The sequence below is a fragment of the Paramisgurnus dabryanus genome, chromosome 24 (assembly GCF_030506205.2).
Source record: "Paramisgurnus dabryanus chromosome 24, PD_genome_1.1, whole genome shotgun sequence".
Lineage (NCBI taxonomy): Eukaryota > Metazoa > Chordata > Actinopteri > Cypriniformes > Cobitidae > Paramisgurnus > Paramisgurnus dabryanus.
This window is the reverse complement of record NC_133360.1, coordinates 6285921-6303003: the sequence shown is the minus strand read 5'-3', so window position 1 is coordinate 6303003 and position 17083 is coordinate 6285921. Positions and strand designations below refer to the sequence as shown.

The window sequence follows — 17083 nt, the reverse complement described above, 5'->3', positions numbered from 1 at the left end:
TTCTAAAAAGTACACACTGCACCTTTAAGCGCCAGAAGTGTTAATTTGGCACTTTACAGCGCAGGAAATAGTGGCTAGCATCGGTTGTACACTCGTTATTGCAGTGCATTATGGGATTGAATAAGTGTACTCAATAATATCCACCACAATGCACACTATTTAAAGGTAAACGGGGCTATTTTGGGTATGGGGACACAGTCTAGGTCAATGACTTTCAAGTTTAAGACAGATGTAACATCACAGGTTCTCAGATGACACCAAACAACCATACTCACATATTCAGCTGTGTCGTCCTTCTCCCACTAACATTTCCCACCCAGGAGAACAGACAAAGAAAGAGTGATTTACAGAAAAGAGAGAGAGGTGGGAAAGAGAGAGGAGATAAAGCATCGGGTAAGAGGACCGGAGGTAAAATGCCAAGGAAACGGAGTAAAGCAGAGTGTTTTAAAGTAGGTCAGTGTGGATTAGGGTGTAAAACATCTGCAGTAAAGTCAGAAATGGGAGTTTTTTCCACCACATTTCATCGACTCGAAGCTTAAAATGTGATTATTTGAAACGTAAACAGCAAGGGTCGATTCACAGTAGAGATCAGGTAATGCTTTTCAGCACAAACATGTTTCCATACTATGTAAATTAAGACTTATTATAGAGCACGACTTATCCACAAAACTCAGGTGTAATTAACGTAGTGTTATTACTGCCCACAGATAGCACAGTGAATTTCATTTAAGAAAGATGCTTGTGTTCATTTACTATTGGTCATGACGGCAGTAATTCATCAAATGAAAGTTTTATAACCAGAAACATTTCTAGATGTGCGAATCGAGCTGATTCAGGTGTCTGAATACTGGTGGAAGCTATATGAATAAAACAATATTTTTCAACTTGCGCAAATCATGGGTTGCACACGCAAACACCAGAAACGCTTAATTGAATTTGCGCCACCTAATTTGCAGGAATCGTGCCGCAGGATGTCTTTCATATCCTACGCTCCCTACGCAGTAATAACGTCACAAATAGAGTTAGCTCCTGATTGGTTAACACGGCAAAAATATTTGGCAAAGTTTAGATTGTTCAACTCTCGCAAATCATGCATTGCGCACGCAAACACCAGAAACGCTTAATTGAATTTGCGCCCCAGGATGTCTTTCATATCCTACGCTCGCTATGCCGTAATCACGTCACTAATCCAGTAAGCTCCTGATTGGTTAACGAGACACAAATATTTGGCAAAGATTAGATTTTTCAACTCTTGCAAATCATGTGTTGAGCACGCAAATACCAGAAACGCTTAATTGAATTTGCGCCCCAGGATGTCTTTCATATCCTACGCTCGCTAAGCCGTAATAACATCACTAATAGAGTTAGCTCCTGATTGGTTGACACGGCAAAAATATTTGGCAAAGTTTAAATTGTTCAACTCTCGCAAATCATGCATTGCGCACGCAAACACCAGAAACGCTTAACTGAATTTGCGCCAAGGGATGTCTTTCATATCCTACGCTCGCTATGCCGTAATCACGTCACTAATCCAGTCAGCTCCTTATTTGTTAACGCGGCACAAATATTTGGCAAAGTTAAGATTTTTCATCTTGCACGAATAATGCGTTGCGCACAGACACCAGAAACGCTTAATTCGCGCTGCGTCATTTGCGCGAATCGCGCCGTAGGAAGTCTTTCGTGTCTTTGCATTGACTGAACATGTAAATCACTCACGATTAACGCTTTATTCACGTCTGGTGTGAACACACCAAGAGTCGGCGCAATTCAAGCGCATAAAATTTTACTCGGAAATACATATGGGGCGGTTTCCCGGACATGGTTTGGGTTAATCCAGGACTATTAATATTATTATTAATATTAGGTCATTTAAGAAGTTTTTACAAACATCTTTACAAAAAACACTACAGGTGTGCATCTTAAGACAAAACGATGTCAACGAAATATGTTAAAATTAAACAGGACAAGGTTTTTTTTATAATAAATCAGCTAAAACATGCTTTTAAGGTTGGGAATAGGATAAGCCCTGTCCGGAAAAAAATGCCCCATAGTATAGTAATTCACATGCAAATAATTATAACATAATATAAACTTGAAAGGTTTTCATGCTTCATTGTATATTAGCATGTCAATTTTGGAGCTGTGTGAAAAATAAAATCACAACTCATCTCTTATTTCTCTGCTTGTGTCTTGAAAGAAGCCCGTTGTATAATTTCAGGCTTCAGCCAGAGGCCATTTCGTTTTTTTACTACTTGTGTTTCACATGAATAACTGTGACCGCAGTGCTCAAGTGCCTGGTATTTGTGTGGCGCTCGATACTGAAGACGTAATCAGCTTTTGTTGACTTTATCTACGCTACGAGGGGTTAACCTAATTAGAGCTTTGACTAAACCGTGCAATTCTGCTGCTAGATAAGATGTTTTGGATTGCTGTGGAAAGCATTCCAGACACAATAAGGAACTTCACAGATTAAATTATTCATAACGGGATTTTCGTTCATTTGCGCTGAAATTGTGAGACGGTGGGGTAAACGTACCTGTGCGTCAGCCAGCATCACGTCCTTGATGAGGGGCAGGCCGCGAGATTCGCCATTCTCGACGCGCACGTAGTGCACCTGGTACCCGCGGATCTGCCCGTGCTGTTTCCCTGGTAACAGGGAGCGCCACATCACCTTGATGGAGGTTGAGTTGAGCACCTCTACCTCTACACGGCGAGGAGGAGCTCCGGGTACTGTGGTGGGGAAAAAGATGCAATCGTATCAACTTATTGATGGTCGAGTGGCCAATGAAGTGAACTAAATGTGTACATATTTTTCTTAGGTGTTGTGTGAGGGGTGCTGCTAAGTGTTTACTTACTGACCCAGTCAAAAAAACAAAAAACAAACCCTAGTTCCCAAGAGATTGCATACAAAAGTAATAGTCAAATAAATTTTCTAAAGCCTAATTGCTCGCCTAAAAATTTTATGACAAGAGAACAAGATGTTCAACACCCACCTCTGCGTTCCTGAAAGAAACCTCAGCCCGGTCTCAGCCGGTACGTACATTCAATTACGTGAAAGCGAGTTACTGATTAAGCCGCTATCTTGAGGGACGTTTAATCAAATGTAATATCACACCCCTATATACCCGGCCAGCCATTTCATCCCATTCCCTTTAACGATCATTCTTATCCCGGCTCTGATCAATTCACTGTCTGCAGTCTTTTACCTGTGGGGTAATGAAAATCCTTTTATACGAGGCCTTGACGTTTAATGTCTCTGGTTATTCTGTAACACTGCGAGGAGATTTCCAACACGCTCAATAAAAGACGACTAGTGTCGCGGAGGAACGACGGGGCTCACCTCAATATAAGATGCTTTAACGGCGCGAGTCTCGAAGGACGTGAATTTCGTAACATGTCACTACTTAAATAACTCTGTGTTGCTAAGATTTCCCATGAGACGTCTGGGGGAGGAATTCTTTTCCTCTTGACCCGCCTACAGCGAACATCTCCGCTTGACCACACCGACAAAAACATCCACCGCAGGGCGACCTCCACGCCAGCTCGAGGGGCCAGTGAAGGGTCAGACGCACAGCATGCGACGTGTTCTGTATTGATTACTAGCTGGTGTCTTGAACCCGTGCTGTCAATCACAGCGGAGCGCCGCTGTCACAGGGGACATCCAGCAGGATTTCTTGCAAAAACTAGCTGGCTATATTTATTTCAGTGGCCTGTCTGCTTTTGTGACTGTGAAAGAGCTAACAGACAAACATTTGCTTTATCACAAAGAAAAACGGACCATTAAGCAAATGCAAATTTAACGTGGCCATATTTTGTATATCTTGTTTCTGACTGTCCACTTAAAGTTTTATTCTATCTTTATAATTCACTCATTATTTTTTTTTCTTCATGTGTATGCGAATAGGGATGCACTGAAATTTCCACCAACTAAAATTTTCATTTAAAACGGCATTATCGGTTTTCGTCAGAAAGAGAAAACGGTCAAAAATAAACTAAATACAAATTGAAATAAAAATGTCTCTAAAGAATAAAAAATATAAAATTAAAGAATATTAATATTATAATTTTTAATCCAATTTTGGTGTTACTTTCAAAAAAGTTGGATTATTTAATTGTTTTATAGTTTTTCTCAGAGTATTAAATTAATAAAATTAAAGTGTCTAATATTAATATTATACAAATACTATACTATACAAAAACTATTTTTAAAATTTAAAGTAATTTTTGGTTTTTGGTCAAGTGCATCCAGAATTTTCAGTTTCAGTTTATAAATTCACACTTAATGTTGCTACTGTAATGCTGCGTTTACACCAGCAGCAGTAGAGGCGGCAAGCGCGGGTGATTTACATGTTAAGTCAAGCGGTAGCGCGCGAATTGAGCGTTGCCGCGGGAAATGCACGAGATGAAAAATCTGATTTCCGCGTTGCGTTAACCAATCAGGACCTTGCTGTAATAGTGACGTCTCAGCAGAGTCATATAAGCCCCTCCCATGACACAAATTTCCGCGTGAATGTCTTGAATAAATAGAATTTCACGCGCGGCTTTCACGCGCAAATGAAGCGTGTAAACTCATATGTTTAAGCGTCCAACTACGCACGAATACCGCATTTTTGCCACCTCTACCGCGGCTGGTGTAAACGTAGCATTACATAAGCAACATAAGACTTCAGATATAAATTACCTCTTTAACTCTTTCCCCGCCAGTGTTTAAAAAAGTTGCCAGCTATCGCCAGCATTTTCACAAAAGTTCAACGCCTTTAATTTTTTTCCTTTAAATATAAGAACATACAATAAATCAAATGAAAGAACAGACCTCTCCTTTCAAACAACAACAACAACAAAACTTTTCATCCTACCTTCTTTTGTTTTCTTTTTATCACCTCTCAAATAAGGGTAAGTTTCTTCAAAAATACAAATTTTTGCGCAAAAGCTAATTGATAATTGAGAGATAATTGCATTTTTGTAAAGGACTTTTGTTAGAGATCGATGATCAAAGCATACACAGAGTTTTTACTGTTTTTGGATCAGTGTATGCTTTAGTGTTTTATAAGTTGGGTAAAAGCGTCACCTAGTGGATAATAGCGGAAATATGGACTGCCGTAAAAACTCGTCTTTGGCAGGGAAGCATTTTCTCTTAATTGACGAGTTAACTTGTCAATGGCAGGGATAGAGTTAATAACTGGTTAAACACCATGGCTGTGACATCATAAGTAAAGAAATCTTTCATGAAATGGCTTAGATTATAGAATTGCGTGAAAACGTACCATCTTCATCAGTGCGGCAGAGCAGCGGCTGGCTCTCAGGGCCTGGACCCACGCTGGTGCTGGCGGCCACCGTGACCCGATACATGGTCCATTTTTCCAGCCGCTGCAAGTTAATCTGGTTGGAGTCGGACGGCACCGTTGGCTCCTCCACAGGCTCGCCGCTGACCTCGGGCCCGCCCCCAACCACCGCATAACGCACTATGTACCCAGCCAGCGCCCCATTCTGGCTCTCGGCCGGCGGAGGGCGCCAACTTACCAGCAGGGTGGTGGAGCTGTGGCTGGTGCATTTAATGTCTTGAGGAGGGGCAGAGGGCTCTGCTCAGGTTTGAGGGAGGGAAGGGTGATAGGGAGGGGGGAGAGAGGAGGTGGAAAACAAAAAACGAAAAGATGGGAAAGAGAAAAAGAAAATGATAAAAGGGAAAACCCAACCAAAAAACAAAAACAAAACAAGCAACGACAAACATCGAAACACAAATAAAAACGAGTAAAAGAAATGGACCCGAGGGCAAATGCAAACAGAAGAGCTTGGATTTGGAGAAGTCGGGATGTTTTACATGCAGAGCTATGGAGCACAATGGTCTAGAAATAAAACTGGCCCATAAGATTTAGCAGCCGACGAATGTGCGGCACAGCTGTCGTTTATCCAAGTATAACTGTTGTGAGATTTAGCACATCTCTCACGGTAAATACTCTGGGCTCTTAGGATATATTTCCACCAAGAGGGGAGAAACAGATCACATTATTTGCATTCGAATGAAGGCCATTCATTGCGGTATTTCGAGACTTTTTCAGGCACTTCCCCTGTGCATTTTAAAAATTACAATGCCTGCGTCGTTCTAAATCAATATAAAAGTCTCGTTTTAAGCGCAGGGGGTTTCACACTCCCTGCCCACTAAAAGCTTGTGCGGATGGGGGGTATTATACTCTTTAGAGACAGATGCGGGCCTATAACATTCATCTCCATTTGGAACTTTGAAAAGTGAGCATAAAAAGTTACTTTAGCCCCGGTTGCTGTAACACTGATGGAAATCCCTCAAGCTAAAAGTAACTTGAATGAATGGATGGGGAATTGAACAGAACAGGAGATAAAAAACAAAATCTGTGACTGAAATTTAAATGGATGAACACCGTCTGAAAAGCAACACAACATAATGTCAAATGAAAAACAAACCCTGAAATAATGGTTAGAAAGAAAATATTAGGAACTCATAAAAACCAAGAAAAGCTACCAAGCTTCAAACAGAAAGAGCATTGAAAACCAAACCAAAAAACACAAAGCATTTTCTTGTACATTATACGTACCTGACATCTTCAAACACACATTTTTAAAGACTTTCTTACCACAAGCACCTGAATCGAGCGAGATTTCCCCCCTCGATTCAGCGGGGTAAAGCCCCCTCCCTCTTCTGCTGAGCTTCACAAATTCCGCTCCCGTATTCGCCAAATTTAGCAGCCCTCCATTATCCGAGGGTTCATGGTGGATCCTTTAGTGTGAAATGTGCGTGTGTATTTTTGGGGTTGGAGGGAGAGAGCTTTCCCTGTGCTTTAGTCAGCCTTCACATTTTCACTGTTTACACTTGCGTGGGGATCCACAACACTGAGATCAGGGTGCGAGCACCTTGCCAAAGTGCCAACCATCCATACCCATATAATATAATTTAGCCCTTTTTATGACAGAATCCCTCTCAACAGCTCTAGTGTGACCTTTTGTTTTGTTCCTCGGTTAAAAGAAACAGTTAAACGGTTCATTCATCATTTGCCAATTTTCATCACTGTACTGAACAACATTATTCAGTGTCACTGTAGCTCAATTGGTAGAGTATTAAGTATTAAGCAATGCAAGGGTCATGGGTTTGATCCAAGGGGCAACCTTCAAATCTTTGTCGTGAATGCAACACAGAAGTGACTTAAACTGCAATTCATCGACCGGCCGCTAGAGACGGGCTCCGAAAAGGAGTCAATTCCATAGACCCCCCATGTTAAAATGTAAAAATAATATGTTTACAGCTAATTTTGGTCTTCACAACACCTGTAAGCGGGTGATTTTTTGGTAACTCATCCTCTAAAGTATAGTAAGCCTTACGCTGTGTAAGTATCGTGTTCCTCATCTAATGTGAAACGTTGCGTTCCTCGCTCTTGATTACTTGAGAGATTTTACTTCATGTTATGCAAATTTTTCCCTTGAGTTAAATACTTTCAACTTTTGCGAATACGAGTTTGATGCGAATAGCACGTTTTTGCGGCAATCACAATGTCCAATTTTTATTTGCATCACCCCGCGCGAGTTTGCGTCTATTTGCGTTTTTGCATTGACTTTGTATGCAATCTACTCTCTGAATTCACGTTTGGTTTGTACATCCCATGATTTCCAAAAATGCCAGCGGCTGGCCAGTTTTGTCGACCCTGAGCAATGGCACTTTGCTTTTTTCCGCGCTTAGCGCCAATAGTTATAAAAAATTTTGTGCTCGTCAATGTCACTTTTTACTTGGCTGTCCAATCACAGTGGTAGAGGGGTGGGACAAATATCACAACAATCAACCGGCACATCATTCAACGACTGATAAACAAAGTAGAAGTATCATAGCAATGAAAGCTGGCAAGTACCTACAGTCAGCACCTGCCTGGCGTTTTCAGCCGTGTTAAAATGCTTCGGTGTACACGCCTCTTTAAACTTTTGCACAATTAAGGGAGTGGCCAATTGAGTGACATGTGGATTGCCTCTGCTGTCACTACTGTTGAGATAGGCGGGCGACTTAGCTCCGCCCATGTTCCACCTCTGCCCATTTTTGGTTATCCGAGAGTGTCCGCCTTCCAAGATGACTTTGGTTTTCAAAAGTGCTCTTTAGAAACCTACGGACGATGTCACGGACACTACGTCTATATTTTATATAGTCTATGGTTGGCCCCAGGGAACACGCATACAGATAAATTAACTTTATAGATTGTTTAAAAGCGTTTGCCAAATGCATAAATGTCATGCAAATGTATTATTTAGATCTCCAATTTTAAAAGGGCTTAATGGATTGATGTTTCCTGTAATTTAATTTCCTATTTATAGATATTTTAGATGTACATCCTTTCTTGAAGAGCATTTGTATACTTCTCAATTGTCGTAATCGATCCGGTCCGAGTGCAGGATGAAATCTTGATATCGGCGAGCTACAAAACATGAAAGTTTAGACCCACAACGGTAATTTAAAAAATAAATAAATATCCACAGCGATTACAATAAGTGGCAGCTAAACGTGTTTGGATGAAACGGTGGATATTATTTTGAAAGAAAACCCTCTTGTGGTTGCTGGCATCTTGTAACTATTGACCGAAAACGACTGCATGGCCATCACAAATGGGCTGAAATTAAACAATATCTGCTTCTTTTGGAGCCACCCACCTTCATCCAATTTCCTGATGTTGTTACCGTGACTTAAGCACTGAGGAACGGTGCCAAACCCCTTGCTCTCAGTTTGTGTTACCCCCACGTATGAACCTGAGCATCATTCAATATCCATTGACTGATAAGAGCATTTCCCAGAATGCAACTGGCACCCAACAAAGTCAAGACAGGAGTGTCTATCTCCGCTAACCCTCAGATATGGCCACATCCCCTGACATTCAACACTGGCGTGACTTGGGAAGCATTAGTTGGGGGATCTGAAGGGTTAGCGGAGTACTGCCCGTCTGACCATCACAGGGGCTTTCGGGCTGACCACAAAACTTGAAAAGTCCATACAATAGCACTGTCCCAAAAAGTAACGAACACATTTAACTTTCTTTTACACGTCTGTGAGAAAATCCAGCCTGCCACCGGATGATGTTGGCTTTGCTCGGAATGCTGGTCATTTAATCCGGTTCATTAATGTTCAGACACACGTTAGTGTCAGGGGAGCTTCTGGTAAACACGATGACCCTCATTATAGCCTGCATAGGTTTGTGAATGCATCTAATGCGGTTGTGTTGGCATGTATGGCTGCTTTGCACCGCAAGGTAATTGGATTTGAAGCTTGCAAGAATAATAGCTCTCTGAAGGCATTACGCTCTTCAATGACTTACTAAGGTCATTATATGTATTAATGAGACCATATATACATCCATACACATATACCTAGGTTGAAAAATGGGTCCATTTAAGGTATGGAAACATGTCTTCTGGTTATAGCAGGTTGGGTCTGGTTACATCAGGAACGCAAAGTGGCAAACTGGATTTCCTCTGAACGATGGTCACTTACCTCAAGGGAATCCACACTATAATGTTTGTTTATATGTGAGGTTGGGGGGCTGTTTGTGCTAAATTGCCTAAATGTCCAAGCCTGTCACCTCCCTGACAGTGTTTTGTGTGAACCCGTGTCACTTTAGCTTCTTCTCGAGGGAAGACGTCAGCGATTTCATCTATAGGTGTGTGAGTTTAAGTCCCAAAATATTCCCCAGAGATACTAACGCTCACCTTTAGGGTTAATGGATTCGGCAATGTGCTGTTGCTGTGTGTTGAGTATTGAGTGTCACCCCAAAGACAGAAAAAAACAAAACCCCTGAAAGATGCTTCCTCATGTGTCAGAAGAGGGAAACAAAATCAAAATGAACTCAAATCAGGTGACGCCTGATTTCAGAAAAGGAGAGAAAGGTAAACAGAGCAAGAAAACATAAATTGCATCTTTCCAGAAGACCACACACAAATGTACGGCGAGACAGAGATGGAACGTAAAGACGCGCATACACACAGCACAAGACATGCTAGGCTTGGCCAACAGGGAAAGTATGGATGAACAGAGCGCCCCCCCAGGGATAGGGGAGGTAGTGCATGCATTCAGTGCTTGCTCTCTCACACTTTGCGGTGTGTCAATGCAGAAGATTCATTCCATCCCAGCACCAAATCAAACCAAACCCCACACCACCCATTCTGCACCAATGAGCTGAACAGGTAGAAACAGAAGATGTGTTAAAATGGTCCATATATCTGCTGCCGTGGCTTTTCGGGCATGTCTGAAGAACTAAATCTACAACGGAGACCCTGACATCAAAATCCCATTTAGTTTCTGGCCTAATTGGCCTAAATTTATTTGGAAAAAATACAGCTATAATTGGTTTACTGTTGGGGTGTAATGATAAGTCGTGCGATTCTGCTTGTTATGCTTCTTAATGAATAATGGTGAAATGCCGCAAAAGAAGTGCAATTTACACGTGCAGCTCCAAGAAATGACTTAAGGATATATTTATATCGCTGTTCTTCAAACCTTTTCAGGTATTTTCATGATAATAAAGAATATTTATAGTGATTATGTTTGACAGGTGTTGTTTATTCTAATGTATGTTATAAACCACTCACAGTGAATTTAGATTGATATGGACTTCTAACTGATCAAAAAACCATAATACGTGAAAAAGCTCTGCGTAATCTTACCTTGGCAATTCAGAATCAATACCAGACAGTTTTTATTAGTGTGTATTGCAAATTATCGTTACACCCCTAGTTTACTGCATTTGTGACCGTGCTGGCAAAATTAGTCGTAATGAGACAATTTTCAAAAAATAGTTATTTATATATATTTTCTTTTAAACTTGATTTGTTGGAATCTGACAAAAAATGACAGAGCTACACGTGTTTGAGGTTGATAGGCTCAGCTAATTTTTTTTTTTTACAAAAAACGAGTTAAAGGGACTGTAAGTAGGTTTTTTAAGTTTTTTATTGATCAAAATCAATGTCTTTATTTATGAATACGTCCTCGTTGGTGTCAAATGACCTCTGCCAGTGATCTGACTTTTCTTTGTAAGCTTAGATTTTCTTCTCTTTACTTACATTGAACGGATAAGTCCAAGGAGGCTTCCATGTCGTTCCGCGGTATTGATAAACTATAATAGCAGAGAGGGACAAAAAGCACTAGCCTACCAACGCGTTTCCACAACGCGTTTTCATTCAAAACACATGAACTAGCTGAAATGGACAAGGAGATCAGTGATTACATAACGGCTACCGTAGTTGCAACACGCATTTGGAAAGGCGAGGCGCTAAAGAGCACTATTCGTATGAATGCAAAATGCAATTTCACCACTAGATGGAGGGTAAATCCTACTAATTGCCCCTTTAAAGATTTTTTAACATTCAAAAGCAAAATCACAGCATCCACACCTTAAAGGAAAACACCACCGTTTTCAATATTTTACTATGTTCTTACTTCAACTTAGACGAATTAATACATACATATCTTTTTTCAATTCGCGCACTTACTCTTTATACAGCGAGTCATGAATGTGTTCGCATGTAGCCTTTTCCCATTCATTCATTAGGATCCAAACAGGGATGAATTTATAAGAAACCAAACACTTGCATGTTTTCCCAATTTAAAGACTGTTACATGAGTAATTACGAGTAAGTATGGTGGCACAAAATAAAACAGATTATATCTGTGTGAATTCTTGTCAAAACAGATATTTTTAAAACTGTAATTCTGTGTAGATGTCAATATATCTGGGTTGCGCGCTTGCGCGTCCATGCATGCTTCAGATGTGTCAGTCAGCGTGAGGAAGATCGTTTTCATGTCTTATCGCTTTTAATAAATCAATCAGGTCCCGAACTTTATCTCTCTTAATAACTATTTTAACATCAAGCAAGTCCTGCACTATATTTTTTAAATACCGAAATTAAAATGTCTCGCGCATGTGGATGGACACGAATCTTTGTATTAGATTAAGCATTTAGGACGGTGCAACTCTCAGAAAACTTACAAATAAAGATAATTTTAGATGTTTGATGACTATTTAGAGCATTGAGATCGCTAGACGAGGGCTTAATGTACTTATTTTTATGAAAATCTACATTTCGACCAAAATCGAAATTTATACTTTCTTTTGCCTGTAGCTCAAAATTAGACGTCACGCATTCAGACTCATTTTGCCAGCAAGGGTCACATTTATAATCACTTTACCTTTATAGGGGATCAAAAAGTCTGAGACCATTAAAAAATCTGGAAAATATGTTAAAACAAAAAGTTATGTCTTACAAAAATCACACTGTATTGGTCACGTATCAAATATGCTGCATGTAAATGTGTGACATTGACCATGTTATCATCCTTTGTACAAAAGGTCAGATTTTCTTGTCTCCATTGAAGCACACAAGATGCTTTCTGGAAGATTCTCAAATCATGCTTGAATAACATGGATCATCAGGTTTTGCTTGAGTGCCGCTGTCAGTAAGGCAAAACCAAACATTCAAAAATTCATGCATATAGTCCAATAAAAAAAAAGTTATGCAAAAGAGATTTTCGTTAATGATCTCAGACTGCAAAATTTTAGTTGCAAGTCAAGCACTGACAATTGCAGGCATGACGCCACTCAGCAAGGGTCTATTTTTAGGCCGGAGGGTTGAATAATTCAGTCGGTCTCCCGGCGTAAATGCTGACTACCTGCGGGCGCCGGCAGTCGCTGACTGTGTGGCTTGGGCAATACGCAGAGGGACGAGATCTGCCGAAAAGCCATGGCAGACACCAAAGTCGATATTATTTTGTGTGCTTCGGTCACATGGGAGAAAAAAAGTGCATTTGCTGTTGACACATGAAAAAGAAATATGAACACAGAAGGAGGGAGCGCGGAGGGGCGAACGGCACGCCTGCCGGAGATCAATCAGCCCGGATTGATTTGTTTGTTTCACATGTAGGAATTCTCTGAAGTATATAACCATGACATTGAGAGACCAGAGATGAAAGAAAAACAAACAAAGGAGGAAAAGATGCGTGTGTCAACAGCGTGTGAAACCATCCTGCTGAGGGACAAAGCATCTATTATACTAAACAAGATCAGGTCATTTCAAAGTTACGAAAATCATTCGTAAAAAACACAAGCTAAATGTTCATTAAACAATTCTGTTTTATACTTCAGTTTGTAGAAGTCATGTTATGCACAATAACCAATATACCTGTAAGTACAACGAGTTTGGGGAAAAAAATCATTAGGCAATGATGCACCGCCACCACCTCTGTATATGCATTTACACACAACAAACACACAAAGAACCCACAACCATTGCAAGAACCCCTGCACCACAAAAGCACACCATTAACATTTACTTCTTGACATTTCTGCTGTCGAAAAACAATATCCGCGGTTTGGAAAATGGGGTGAAGGTTACAGTAATCCTTTCAAAAAGTGTGCTGTTACATCCTGACCCCATCTGACACCTAGAGTAGATACGATTTCTTGCTATTTTTCAATCAAAATACAACACCGACCCCCAACCCTCCGCTCACGTCCATAGGGAAAGAAAATGGAGTACATACTGGCTTGGGATGTCCTTTGGGATATTTCGTTGGTGAAGGCTCCGATCCCCTTGTTGGAGACGGCGGCCAGGGAGAAGGAGTACTCTGTGTTCGCACGTAAGCCCTCCACCACGTATGAATGTGTTGGACTGAATGTTTTCTTTACCTGTTTGATAAAAAATAATAATTGATAACCAAACCAAACAGAAATGTTGTGGTACGGACAATATCAAAGAAGATCTGGCACCTGAGTTCCTTGGCTTCCCTCTTTGTAATGAAGTTCGTAACTGATGATCCCTTCTTTCTCAAAGGCAGGTTCCCATGTAAGCTGAACGCTGGTGTCCGACACCTCCCCAACCTGAAAGTTGCTCGGCTGTCCGGGCACTACAATACAATGTATAGATTAAACACAGTTTATGTGATGAAAATGTCAAGGAACGGAACTGGAATCGATCAACTTACCTCCTTGAAGCACCTTGACGTGAATGGGATCCGAGAAGGGTCCGTCTCCAACAGACGTGAAGGCCAGGACTCTGATGGTGTAGGTCTCAGAGGGCACCAGACTCTGAATGGTGGTGATCACACTGTCCTGAACATTATGGATTTGCCACATGCTCATGACTTGAGACGGGTCCATGGTGTAGTACACCCGATAACCCTTAATCTGCCCATTGGGCTCCTCCGGTTCATCCCAACGCACCATCATGGTGTTCTGCGAGATGATGCGGGCCTGGATATTTCGTGGGGGGCTGGCGGGAGCTTGCTCGCCAGTTCTAGCCTCGACCGGTTCACTTGGTGGCCCTTGGCCTATGGTGTTGAAGGCTGACACACGTATCTCATAGTCTGTGTTTGGAGAAAGTCCTCCGATACTGTAGCGAGTGGTGGTGATGGACTCTACAGTCTCAAATTTGCTCTCTGGAGACTTGGCACGATATTGGATGATGTAATGGGAAACTGGCTCGGGGTTGCCACTGTCCCAAGTGATAGTGATACTGGTGGCGGTAGTTTCCGTCACGACAGGTGTACCTGGAGGTTTTGGCAAAGCTGCGGAGAATACAAACATTGAATAGGCTTTCAGGATTCAACTCAACAATACACTAGGGTTAGATGTATAATTTGAGACATCCTAACTTGAACACATTTTGGACTCAACTCTATTGAGTTGAATCCAAAATGGTCCTTGAGTAACCTTGACGGCTCAAGTCTTACACTTGACGACGATCTGGGCCACAGCTTCGATGATGCCCAGGCTGCTCATGGCCACACAGGTGTAGTTGGCCGACTCTCGGACGCCGTTTAACTCTAGGACGTTCCTGCCCACTGGCATCTCGTCCTCTGGTGTCAGGTCCTCAGAGTTTAGCATCCACTTGACGTAGGGCATTGGCGAGCCCACTGCGACGCAAGTGATGTTGACGCTTCCTCCTGGCATGATCTCGTGGCTGGTGGGCAGGATGGAGAAACGAGGTGGCACGCGTCGAACTGGGACGAGCGGAGGAATGATAAACAGAAAGAGAGAAAGGTAACGACAGGCCAATGAAAATGAGCCTTTCTTTAGAACGCAAATGTTGTCTAAAGAGAGGATAACAAATTATAAAAATGAAACTAAACAAACTTCACAAAGTTTATAGAAATTAAAAGTAATGACTAAATTAACAGAACTGCTTCACCAACAATATAGATAGACATTAAAGCAACAAATTCATAGCAACAAGGTTCCATTGACCAATATTTGACCCATCACAGCACGATTAATTACACAAAAATCTATTACGAGTTTCTCATCTTTGAACATAGATCTCTATGTGACCTTTAACTACAGTGAACGAAATTAAAAACATGCATTGTAAAAAAAAGACATAAGCTAAAACTGTACTCTTCAGTTTAAAGTTCACTGCGTACAGCTTGGCATGAAACGGCTTTTTAAAGCATTTCTCACGGTACAGAAAACATTCCTGTCTGTACCAAAAATAACGCTACTGTATGCACATGTCGGTAACCTAAAAATGCAGAGTCCCTCGACGAAGGACTAAAGATGAGAAACCTTAATCAGATTTTTGTGATTAAGAGTAGATCAACTGGACAAAGCCTTTTTAAGATCTGACACGCTTCCATTGATAGATGCAGCTGTCATTTTCACAGACATCATGCAGAAATAAGTAAGAGGTCAACCAAATGGGAGCAATAAAATCAGAGAGAAAAATTTGAGATAAAATGCATAGAGGAATATAACTGAAGGGTCGCTAGCATGCCCGAACAGAGACGACTGGAGAAGAAAAGAGAAATATAAGAGAAGGAAACGCGCAGAAGAGTGAGAAGGTGGAGAAAGGGAAGGGTTGGGAGAAAATACGAGGGGGGGAACCCACTTCGATGCAGAAGAAAAGCTTTCATTTCGTCTCCAGCCAGTATGACGTAATGTGACAGGGTTGTGTTTGTCACATTGCAGTCCTGGCCGGACGTAACACAAACTTTACAGCGGAAATTCTAGATCGGTCAATAAGTAGCTGACAGTTCAACTTTACTAATTAGCACACACATCAAAATAAAATAAAAAATAACCAAAAAAATGGCATGTGATGACTATGATGGGGACAGGAATGCACCTCCACTAATTAGATGCCAAATCGACACATGAGTGAAATGATGGAGGATCTACTATGGAGTTGGCCAGGTTGTGTAACAGGCACTTTTCATAGGCGGTCTGGTTCGTCTATTCTTGGCTTTTTTGCCACCACCTGCCAATTTTTGGAGGTCTTAATGTACCCAACTTCTGCATTTTAAACTGACAGATGAAATGATTCAACCTTAATAATGACTCACAGGCTCCTTTCCAAAACCAGGGTATGCCCTACGTAGTCACCTTTTGGGCAGTACACTAACAAGTTTTGGCTTTGAGTCCAACTTGAGTCCGAGTCAAGACCAAGATCAGAGATGGAGTGTCGAGTCTGAGTCAAGATGATCCAGCTTTATCTGGACTCGACACTTAATCATCTTGGTCTTGGTCTTGACTCGGACTCGAGTTGGACTCGACTGACACTAAGTTTGCAAATCTCACTCTTCATACTTTAGGAAACTACTTTATAAATCACACAAATAGTGTTTCGTATAAGAGAGTCTTTGAAGTTTGGTGTATGTAAGCTAACTAAGTAATATTATTAAGCATACAATTAATAGCATGCAGAAAATATATTCATTTTAAAGGCTGAAGTATAGTTCAATTGTTATGTGTGCGCACAGCAGAGTATGTACGAGTCAAATAAACTATGCTTTGCAAGTGCATTCGACAGTGCGCGTACATGTAAAAACAACAAATTATATTCCAGGCTTAAAGGGACACTCCACTTTTTTTGAAAATAGGCTCATTTGCCAGCTCCCCTAAAGTGAAACATTTGATTTTTACCATTTTGGAATCCATTCAGCTGATCTCCGGGTCTGGCGGTACCACTTTTAGCGTAGCTTAGCATAATTCATTGAATCTGATTAGACCATTAGCATCGCGCTAAAAATGACCAAAGAGTTTCGATATTTTTCCTATTTAAAACTTGACTCTTCTGTAGTTACATCGTGTACTAAGAC

General features: G+C 41.1%; 1 protein-coding gene across 12 annotated transcripts in view; it reads right to left on the bottom strand.

Moving 5' to 3' along the window:
* The window catches only part of ptprsa (protein tyrosine phosphatase receptor type Sa), a 233349-nt gene that overhangs the window by 53304 nt on the left and 162962 nt on the right, over window positions 1–17083 (bottom strand). For 5 of the 12 annotated variants that reach the window (XM_065244402.1, XM_073813439.1, XM_073813436.1 and 2 more), the window contains 7 exons: window positions 14720–14989; window positions 13973–14554; window positions 13758–13894; window positions 13532–13676; window positions 5265–5579; window positions 2537–2730; window positions 276–302 (listed from right to left, as the gene is read on the bottom strand). In XM_065244402.1, the coding sequence (XP_065100474.1) occupies window positions 276–302; window positions 2537–2730; window positions 5265–5579; window positions 13532–13676; window positions 13758–13894; window positions 13973–14554; window positions 14720–14989 (1670 nt within the window). The remainder of the gene's footprint in view (window positions 1–275; window positions 303–2536; window positions 2731–5264; window positions 5580–13531; window positions 13677–13757; window positions 13895–13972; window positions 14555–14719; window positions 14990–17083) is intronic. The other 7 variants (XM_073813440.1, XM_073813445.1, XM_073813441.1 and 4 more) reach the window with 2 other exon arrangements.